The sequence below is a fragment of the Poeciliopsis prolifica genome, unplaced genomic scaffold (assembly GCF_027474105.1).
Source record: "Poeciliopsis prolifica strain line A6 unplaced genomic scaffold, Auburn_PproV2 SCAFFOLD004, whole genome shotgun sequence".
Lineage (NCBI taxonomy): Eukaryota > Metazoa > Chordata > Actinopteri > Cyprinodontiformes > Poeciliidae > Poeciliopsis > Poeciliopsis prolifica.
In genome coordinates, this window is record NW_026562379.1 from 13947403 (window position 1) to 13958464 (window position 11062).

General features: G+C 38.0%; 1 protein-coding gene across 1 annotated transcript; it reads right to left on the minus strand.

Moving 5' to 3' along the window:
- Positions 1 to 11: 11 nt before the first annotated feature.
- slc25a15a (solute carrier family 25 member 15a) lies at positions 12 to 11062 on the minus strand. The gene is made up of 14 exons (XM_055028094.1): positions 10753 to 11062; positions 10535 to 10597; positions 9779 to 10037; positions 8462 to 8602; positions 8195 to 8370; positions 7959 to 8117; positions 7527 to 7645; positions 5832 to 5931; positions 3624 to 3727; positions 2825 to 2897; positions 2632 to 2714; positions 2333 to 2536; positions 1657 to 1791; positions 12 to 1540 (listed from the first exon to the last, which is right to left on the minus strand). Exons 2-14 carry the CDS (start codon positions 10587 to 10589, stop codon positions 1349 to 1351), a joined length of 1800 nt encoding a protein of 599 aa, XP_054884069.1. The 5' UTR covers positions 10590 to 10597; positions 10753 to 11062; the 3' UTR covers positions 12 to 1348.

The following is an 11062-nucleotide window of genomic DNA, read 5'->3' on the forward strand; positions in this document are numbered from 1 at the left end:
CATGGTTTTTATTTTATTTAAATTTCATTTATTTTATTCATTCATGTTTACATAATGACAACCAGCCGTCAGAAGTCTGTCTTGCTAAACATTTTTCTTAGATGTTAGCAGTAGGTAGAAATATTCCAAATAGGTCTTTGAAATATATCACTACATAAAGTTGCAGTGAGTAACTTTTAGAAACAATATGTTTTTCACATGTTTATTAAAACATGAGAGAGGCAATCTGTGAAAAATTGAGCTCCTCTGTTTTCTCCCTGTGGTCCTACTGCCATTTGCAGAAATACTCCGCTCAATCAGAAACAACCAATCAGAACCAGGAGGAGGGTGTTACGCTTCTGTCCATGCAGCTCACACGCTCCCCTTGCTCTCAGCTAGTTTGTCACACTGGAGCCTGCCATGAAAGCTAAGGCTAGTTAGCATGGCCACTGATGACAATAGATGACTGGTTTTTTCCATCGAGGAGTGGATACATCAGCATGATTGACAGAATTAAGACCCATGTCCTGGCTCTGATTGGTTGTTTCTGAGTGAATGCAGTATATTACTGCAGATGGCTGCGGAACCACGGAGAGGAAACGGAGGAGCTCAATTGTTTCCCATATTATCTGTCTCATGTTATAATATCATGACATGGTGACAATTTTAACAATTATGCAAATAAATAAATAAATGATTAGAAATGTTCCCTACTGCAGCTTTAAGCATTACAGTATTTCATTTATACATTTCATCTATTGTAATGTGTGTAAACATGTTTAAAGCAGGTATTTGGCTATAGCTGTGTTTATTGGTAGATAAGATAATTACGTTTATTGGGAAGAGGATTTGCTGTATTCTGACAGTGGAAGTTGCCTTTCTCTACATCAGGTACTCCAATTGCACTGATTGCCTCTGTGTCCTGTGGACACCGTCTTGTACACATTTACTGAATGAATAAGAGTTAAGCTTTTGTTTATAGTTTTCATGCAATATCAGAGAGAGGTTGCTGCATCATGTGGATGTTGCTACTTCTGTGGATTGTTGTTAAAAATGATTGTAATCAAATACTCCAGAGAAGTCTCCATGAAAGCATGTCTTTATAAGTTATTTGTGAATTGTTTTTGTTCCTTGCCTACTTCATATGCCCTTCTCTACTGAAACTGTAACTTAGCTGAGGTTAGTAATGAGAGGCTATGGCTATGTATGTTGCACTTTGTATTTAATTATTAAATCACATTAAGCATAATAAGTACACAAAAACAGTGTTTGGTTTGTATTTGCATCAATGAGTAGCTCTTTTTCCTCCCTATTCGAAACATGCAAACTTACTTTGGGACGAAAATAATTGTGCAGGCTACATGGTTCATCACTTTTTCTGCATGAAACTCTGCATCATGTCTATGGGCAGAGGGAAGATTATGGTGGAGTTCTTCTCTGCAGCGATGGCGTTGAGACTCTGCAGGTATCGCAGCTGGAGAGCAGACGGGGCTTCACTGATGACTAGAGCCGCTTCTTTCAGAGCCCGGGAAGCATTCATCTCACCTTCTGCAGCGATGATCTGAAACAGACACAAACAATAATAAGCCTCGCAACCATTTCCCACAATTTTTTTATTTCTATTTTCAGTGATGTAGAGTGTGATATGGAAAGTAAATCTTCCACTGCTGCTCTCACTTTAGCCCTGGCCTCCCGACTGGCCTCCGCCTCTGCAGCCATGGCTCTCTGCAGCTGCTGAGGCAGCTTCACATCCTTGATCTCCACACGCTCCACCTTGATCCCCCATGGGTCAGTGGCTTCATCCAGGGCCGCCTGTGAGAGAACAAATTCTCCTTCAGTTTCATTTCAGAAGTACTGCAAACTCAGACTAAATTATCAAAAATATTTTGAGTAAAGATCTTTGTAAGGCTGCTACTACCTACATAAGTACTCACAAATTTTAGCATTCGATAAAAATGTTTTCACATTTTCTCATGCAACTACAAAATATTTCCCTCTACTGGGATTTTAGTGGTAGACAAACTGAAAGCAGTGAATAGTTGTGAAGTGGAAGGAAAATGATTCATAATTTTGACAAATAAAAATAGTGTAAAGAAAGAACTCCCCTTTGAAGTTAGAGCCATGTTGAGATCACAACAAACATGGAAAATTAATTTAGATTTGTACAAAACTTTGAAAAACCTGCTTTATATCATTTTTCTTTCTTCTCACAATTATTACTATGCTGACTATGTTGATCAGCCGTAACAAATCTTAATATTTTAGTTTGTTGTTCTTGAGGCAATCACTATGTTTCCATGGGACTGTATTTCATTTCAGTACAATTGACTGTTTGTGTCGTCTTTTATCTCACCTGCATGCTCACTGAAATTCCTTCTCTGTCAGACAGTAGTTCTGAAAGGTTTTTGGTGCCGAGTACATTCCTCAGAGTGGTTTGAGCAAGCAGCCGTGTGGAGGAGTGTGCGTTGGACACGTTGGCCACAGCTGAGATGGGACAGTGAATGCGGAAGTAGACGACTCCATCCACGGACACAGTGACCGAGTCTTTAGTCAGGATCTGTGACAAAATACAGATACAAATGAACAGTACATTGGAAGGTTTATTGGAAACACATCCTGGCTTTACATTTTATGTACAAAAGGAAAACGCACCTCTTGTGGAGGGATATCAAAAGACACAGTCCTTAGATCAACTTTCACAAAGTTATCAGTGCAGGGCAAAACAAAAAATAGGCCTAGAAAGAGAGAAACATCAGACTGCATCTGTTTCAAGTTCAACTTTTTTTCTGAAAATCAGTTTCTGGAATGATCTGGTGTGTACAATCCGTCATGTAAAACTGCAAACCTGGTCCTTTAGGTTTCCGATCGGAGATTCGCCCAAGTCTGAAAATGACTGCTCGCTCATACTCCTTTACTATCTGGAGACCAATGAAAGCAAACAGTATAAAGAGCAAAATTATTCTGGGAAGAGTTTTTACTTCTTGGATGTAAAAGAATTCACAATAAAAAAAAATTTCATAATCCTTATTGTAATACTTCTTATTACAATAAAAATATTAAACTAAAAAGTATGCATTTTATATTATATCTAGCTATATCCATCTTTCATTAATGCTCCCACAACATTTTCAATGTGGATAGTCTATAATGTTTTATTATTATTATTATTATTTAGGCCCAAATTCTTCATCTTCATCTTTCTGGATTTTTTTCATAAACCTGAGTTGTTAATCCCCACATCTCCTCTAGAGATGGCCCTCTTGGCTTCATCTCTGGTACATGCTCTCGTTTCACTTGTCAGTTTAGGGTTTTGGGTGTTGTTCTTTGACCTAATCCTTCTCTACACTTCTCAACAACAGTGTCCTGTTTGCCTTGTTTGCTCTTCCTTATATATTTTGCTCACTAAATTGATCTAAAAATCCTCAGAGAAGATAGGATTACCTGATTGTACCAGATTTCATTTAGGGATATTTGAGTAAAGGGGACTAAAAACAAATCCATGCCACACTAAGGTTTTTATTTTTTTGTAAAAGTAAAATGGAAGACATGTGTGTATTATTTCCTTCCAGTTCACAATGAAACCCTCCACTGTTTTGGTCTGTTGTATGCAGCCTGATTAGCAACAAAGAAGAACATTTTCTTACCTTGACACACAGAAACAATGTGATTGGGAAGGTTAGCGCTATAAACAGGAGGGATATGATTACCAGCAGCCAACCAAAACATCCCAACCTGCCTGCATTTTTATCTGTGGAGAAAGAGAAGTTCAAAGTACAACAGGAAGCGTCTGTTTTGTTAAAATTAGATTCTGTTCAATAATAAATACACATCTCTTGCAGTAAGATTGTTGATGGCAGATTAGAAAGTAGTACGATCCAGTGGGAGAACATGGAACATCTTCGCTGTCACATAAGGGCTGCAGTAAATTCACACATCTCATTTGTAACTAATGATGTAATTAATCTCACAGGGAAATTATGAAGAACTAAAGGTTGTCTCAATCAAGACATGTTTTGCAAACAAACTGATATATCATTGCAAATAACCATCATGTTTTCTAGTAACACCAACAAGGAGGATTTATTTGTCATCTCTTGAATTTCTTAAACATTCATTCAATCACAGCACTTTGTATGATCAACTCTTTGAGGTGAGCATATTGAAAGATAAAGAAGGGGAGACAAAAGAGTGGCTGGTAGTGATTAAAACCTCCACCTCTTTGCTGGCCAACATGATCAAGGCCGAATTTTAAGCAAGAGGATAATTCCTTACTGTCCTATCTCTTATTAATTTAGAATAAGAGGAATGAAAGCATACAATTGTACTTCCATAGCTTTATTTTACATTTCTGTGCAATAATAACTGGAAAAATTTACATATTTATCCAAGCTCAAATTTCAATACAGAATGTGAATTTGGATTATGGATGAAAAGAAATAAATCAATTCAGTAAAGCTAGTGAGAAATGTAGCAGCCAATGAATGGTGATCTAGAACACTAGCCATCAAAATCAATATTTATTAGTTTAGCTGCTCCAGGCAGGTGTTGCAGATTTGCAACATCTCAATGCTACTTATCTAATTACTCCACATCCATATTTTAAGAGCTTTTGTCACGCAGCAGTACAACAGAAGGGTTTAGTTGTGCATTTGCAACAGTTTCCCTCCAGCTCTCCACATGGCACTGCTGACTCACTTTCAACATGGCTGAGTCCTTGGTGTCACCGAAACAGATTTCTTAAGCATCAATTTCATGTAAGTATCACTACCAATTTCCATTATTTTGAAATCAATACTACATAAGATGAATCATGAATGTGTATAGATATGACACATGTAAATTAGTAGATTTTATCTCCTCCGGGTTAAAATCGAGCATCTCGATTTCAATGTTGTGGATTTGCAACGTGTGCCCAAACAGGTACCAATGGATGCTACATGCAGATATAAAATTGCAGATCCAGATTTTGTGGAAACTCCTGAAGCTTACAAGTCAGACTCCAGCAAGGACCTGCGTTCTCAACTCCACCAGACGAAATCCCGAGTCCAAAGTGGTATTTTGATCAGTTCGTGGACAAATTTGTGTTTGAACACATTTCTCACCAATCTAACCTGTATGCCATTATAAAGAATGGCCCAGAATTGAAAACAACCCCTGCTGAAATGGAGCAATTCATTGGCTTACACATCTTGATGGCCATAGTACATATCTGTGCAAGGATGGCTACACACAAACGGCCTGCTTGAAGTGCAAAGTACTTTTGTGCTTCACAAAGACCAAGAATTGCTTCATGGACTACCACACAACAAAGTGACTTGCAAAAACGGCCTTCTCAAGAGGTTTTGAAATGTCGGTGGAGAAAAAGTCTGAGAAAAAGTTGTATCTAATTTTGAGAGAGAATTTTTTTTTTTGGGATTTTGTTTTGTTAATTTTTTTGTTTGTGACATTCAGATAAAGTTAATGTTCATATCAGATTCAGTCTTCAGTGTTAATTTACCATTCCGGGCCGTTGTTGCAAGTCTGCAACATCCCAGAATTCATTGCATGTGAAGGTTTCTCTCAAAAAAAAGTCTGAATTGTATATTACTACCCCATATGATTATTTTCTCCAAATATCAGATTTTTCCTGCAACTACAACTTAATTTGAGCCTGAGAGGGTAACATATATTACAATGTGAAAAAAATACTCACTTTAAAAAATGTAATACAATAAAAGGATAAAAGCAGACATTTGCCTCGGAATAATAATTTATTGTACCTCCCTCAACAGGACTCATTTGGAGCTAACGAACATTTCAAACCTACAACATGTATCCATAATGGTTATGGGAAGATCTTAAAAAGTACTTACCTTCAACATTTTCTTCACTGATCTGAAGTTTGCGTGGAGTAACCATCTCCACTGTGCTGCATGTAGTCGAGATCATCCGTGAAGAGTCTGGCGCTTGGAGCTGCAGCAGCACACTTGTTTACTTCCCTCCTCTCTCTGTGGGGTGTGGTCTGTCCATTTCTCTCATCTTGCCTTCTACAAATCTATTGCTGTGGTAACCCGAACCACAGTGCATCCAGCCTTTGCATGCTTCCCACAGTTGAGAACTCCAAATTCAGTCCTCTTGGTATCCTATTATCTTCTTGCCCTCGCAGGAGTCGGCCACTTGTTGACTGCAGGCGATGAATAAGTAATTACGTCCTGAAACATGAGGCTGAATGTGGTGAGACAGCGTGACCATTCTCTCGTTTCACTTTAACGAGAAAAAAATTAAGTCCTTCCACAGAAATCACTTACAGAACTTTATTTTCTTGCTAATGTCTTTTTCATCGACTGCAAAAAGGAAATACAGCCTTTCCACAAAATGCGGGGTGTGATAACCACATTCATATTGTTCACAGAGAAAGTAAGAAGGCTTGAATGGGAAATTCAATAAAACCCGTTTACTCTAAACATGTCAGTTATCTTGGACTGAGAAATGTTTCTGTTAGACTAGAATAAATTCACTGATTCACTTTAATAAATAAGCAAGGTTCTCAAATTATTATTTTTTATTGAACAATAAAGACTTCACATCATTTTAATTTGGAATAAAATACAGTCAATTCAAAGTCTTCAAGACGTCAATGACCTGTGGTTGCAAAACAACCAACATTGTTTTTTTTGCCAGTAACCTGCATTCGCTTTTATTGTCTCTTTTATTGTTATGAACTTTGTACTGTGCATTATCAAGCATAGATCTCCACTTTGGTGTCATCTATATCTAAAAACAGTCAAGAATATGGACATGGTTTCATCCTGACAAACCTGCTAAACAAGCCATAGTTCAGTTTTTTATTTATATTATTTTACTGTTTTGACCTTCAACATGCCTGAGGCTTATAGAGTCTGAGTCAGAGTTTGAGTATCTTTTGAAATTTCTTTGAGTACTCCACATTAAACGTTGTGATGTCTACTCCTGGAATAAATGATAAATGATTTTCAACCTTAGAAAAATCCTTCTTAATGCAGAATGGACTTCGAGTACTATAGAAATGGCAGTATGGCAAGATCACCAGTGATGTTTATCTTATTGACTTTGTGTTAAAGACCAGCTAAATGACAGAAGTCCAGGTTTTGATGAGCTGCTAACACTGCCTTTTACCAGAAATTTTCCGAATGTAACTCGAGAAGGCTACACAGATGTATTTTTGAAAAAAAAAAACAAAAAAAAAATTTTTAGGATATGTGCAATGCAAGATATTTTCCCTGCAATAAGAGCATGCCATTTCCCATTAGAACTTTGTATAGTTTGCAAGTAAAAGTAAGTCTATGCAAATATTCCATGAGATAAACTGACATTTTTAGAGTTTTGACATTTTATGAAAGATGAAGAAATGAACTGTTCAGTCACTTTGATCCTTCAGTTTTGCTACAGGTAGATAATTATCCATTGATTAGATAAACATTTTTTTACATGTTTATACCAAGAAAAAAATATGAAGCCATGACATGAATATTTGTATTAAAACTTTATTTAAAATTATTTTGACCAAACATTTTGTATCATCCCTATCAGCCCCCCACTGTGTCCATCATAAATTTACGGCTGAACTCATAAGCTAGGAAGAGCGCTCCGTTGGCAGGGAAGGTGCGTATCATGGTAGGAGTCAAACCAGAGTACAGAGCAGTGAGACCTGTAAGGCAGAAACAGTCAAACAGTGGCTATGATTAGCTATATTAGCAAAGCTGCATATAAATGCAAAATTATTAACATTAATGTTAAATATTTGTGCTTCTCAGTGTTTTAGGGCTTAATTTTTGCTCTTGATATTTTAGACCGCAACAACTGAATGTGTTTGTCGTATAGTATCACCATAACTCCAGCAAGAGAAACGTGTGATGTTGTCTCTATTGAGGATTTGCTGTGATAGCAATCAGCCATGCCCAGTATTCTGGAACTGCTAACTGCATTTGTAAGCAGGCAAACATTGCATCATCAAAGCTTACCCTCAGTGCGTATAATACCCATGAAGGTCTTCATGAAACCCTCTTGCCTTCCAGCTAAAGAGTAGACTTGGATCCTAGACTTTACACAGTCTATTGGATAGACCACTAGCCAAAGACAAGCCCCTCCAAATCCACCACTGAACATAAGAGGCAGAATGCCTGCAAACAAAGATGTAAGTTTGCAAGATAGCTTTAAGCACAGACATGAAAAATAAAATAAACTTAAATGAACCTACCTATACTGTCTTTGTCTGTCCCCATATGCTGTGCAAATGTAGTCCGACATACTTCGTAGGCACCAAAGAAGCAGAAGTATCCTGGTATCTCCCTGACAATGGTTGAGGTGAGTCCCTGGTAGAAACCCAAAGGACCATTTGTCCTCAGCACACTCTTAACCACAGACCAGACAGTGCTAATGTCCCACCACAAATACAGAAAGGAAAGGTGAAGTCAACTGAAACTGAAAATGCTTTGTTTATTACAACATCTCTGATGAAACAGACCTTCGCTGTCCTTTTGCAACCTTTCCAGTCTCCTCCATTTCATGCATGGCCTGCAGACGACATTTCACCAGCTCTGTGGGGCAAAGGGCCATAGAGGAGAAGATGGAAGCTAAAGACCCCGCAGAAGCTTTTTGGACATCACTGAACACAAACAGAAAATGTTTCAATGTATAAAGATGAGTGACAGTCCTCAGACACACATTGATGCTAAGGTTGAAATGATTGCTATGAATTTGCACAGAATAATCAAAATTTTATATATCTATATAGTTACGTGCGTTAGGTAACAAGAATCAATTTTAATTCAGTGTTTTCTTTTGTTCTTTTTTTTTTTATTAGTCCAAAATACTTTATTAATGCCAAAGAAAAATTAAGAGGATTTTCTAACTCATATTATCCAGGTTTATTCAAAAACAGTTTTGTTGTCTGAGGCTCTGCTGAGCACTGACTCTGTAGGACGTGCTTTGCCCAATGGGCAAACTCACAAGTTTGAGGACCCAGCCCTTGCTGCAGACTTTGCTGAGAAAAACATTAAAAATGTGGTTCATCTGGCCACAGTTTCATTCCGGAAACCTACCATCACTAGGTAGGTGATGGTAGGTTCCCATTTTGTTTACGAACTGCAATACTTTGTACAATACAATGATTATTTAATACATTATTGTTCTCAACAGTGCTTTTTGAGAACTTTGTGAATACACTGTGGATATAATTCCTATTTTGAAAATTTATTTATTTATTTGGCTCTTGTTTGGCAACCGAGTGGAACATTGTGTGTCCAATTGGACTTTATGGTTTATAAAATATTTAATGTTTTTACAAACCTGTTGTGGATGGTGCATTCTGTATATATTGTTATATTTACATCACATTCCCAGAACAGTACATCAGTAGTTAAGAGTATTTTCTTTTTTAGTCTCTCGTAGGCTGGATGCTGTTTTTTCGTTTTTTTATGGAGTTTTGCACATCCTGTTTGGGGGGATGCTTCGGCGAAAAAGATCCTGTTACTAGCACTTCTTCAAAGAGATCTGCAAACTTTCCAAACTTTCCAAAACATTATTGTGGTGGCCTAACACATTGCTTTTCACACTCCCCTGTATGTTTTAGGCATTCCCCTATATCAACATATATGATTTCAATTGATGGCTGACTAACGGGGCTTTGCTGAATTGCAATCATCTGAAGGTGGTGTCTTGGAACAGGGGAACGTCTAAAACATGCAGGTCAGTGTTCATTGAAGACCAGGGTTGGGAAACAAATGGATTTGTCCACAGTGAAACATTTAGACAGAAACAGAAATCCTCATCAGTATCAAACCTGAGCTCTGTTCCTTTATCCATCCTTAACAAAAGACGGACAGCGTCCTGGCACAGGCCATAACTCAAGAAGAGCACCGCATTCTCACTGATGTTGGCCAGGAGGGCTGGTGTGGTGCCTTTGTAGAGACCACGGAGTCCCACCTGTTTGAAAGTTGAAACGAAGCAGTGGATGAAGCCACGGTACATGCTGGGAAACGTCTGCATCTTCACCTTGGCGGTGTCAAACGGCTGACCGCTCAGCACGCAGGCTGTACCACCTAAAGTAGGACAGTTTAAGTTTTACAAAGCAGAATAGACATTTTTTACTTCACCATTAGGGTATATATAAAAGTATAGCTAGAAAATATTCAAGTCAGTTGTATAATATTGGACTTCTATATTACAGATCAACAAACAATATGTCTTAGCAAATAAATATCTGAAAAGTGTGTGTGGCACACATTTGTATCCAGCTCTCCTGACTAAATATATTGTAGAACCACCTTTCACTGTGTTTTGGATCACAGTTGAATTTGGAGTTTTCTACAAGTCTTTGTAGTGACTTGTAGAAAACTCCAAATCAGAGCTCGTATTGATTTCTTCCAAAAATGCTTTTACTTGCAGCCATATCAGAAAAGCGAGATTTGTAGTGGCCAAAATTAACATTCTATAGATCTCTCCATCCCTGGTCCTTAAAAAACATGAATATGTAGTCTAATTCGACTGATATACCTTTAATTAACAGAATGAGGGTTTAAGAAAGTAATGAACTCACCTGCTGCTCCTGCTGAAAAGTCAATGAGAGCCTGTATTACAGAATGTGGAGCCATGATGAAGCCTGTGTACATGTAAACAAACATGAGGGTCAAATCTTTTTTTTAATTCATAAAAGTCACAAACCCCAGAGCCCATGTAATTTTTAGAGCAAAAATAGAAACGCTTGACACCCACTAAAAGGAGGATTAATTATATACCTTTATATTTCACACTCACCTGTTCTGTAGTCCCCTTAACTCGGATTTAGAGTATGACAGGTAAGACGGTGTTATTTGTTCGTCGAAGCGTTACTTCACTGTTTGTCCCCACAAGAACCCCTCGGGCGAAACTGTTCACCCCAATCTCCGGGAAAGGTTAACAGAGCTCTCATACAGCCCGAACAAACGAGCTAACGTCGGTGTTCCTGTGCTTAACTTCCGTCTCCGTTGCGCCCTGAAGATGTGGCGCAGCCCTTACGTAAGCGCGTCAAGAGACTGATATCTATGACAGAAGACAGAAATGAGACGCTCTCTGCAAGTAACATGGA

Bases quoted from the DNA above. Each gene is read 5' to 3' on its own strand.
- slc25a15a (XM_055028094.1), bottom strand. From the start codon at position 10,589: ATGGCTCCACATTCTGTAATACAGGCTCTCATTGACTTTTCAGCAGGA. The intron at 8,371-8,461 runs GTCTGTTTCATC...GTGGGACATTAG, and splicing joins GTTGCAAAAGGACAGCGAAG to CACTGTCTGGTCTGTGGTTA. The intron at 3,728-5,831 runs GTAAGTACTTTT...CTTTCTCCACAG, and splicing joins CAGTGAAGAAAATGTTGAAG to ATAAAAATGCAGGCAGGTTG.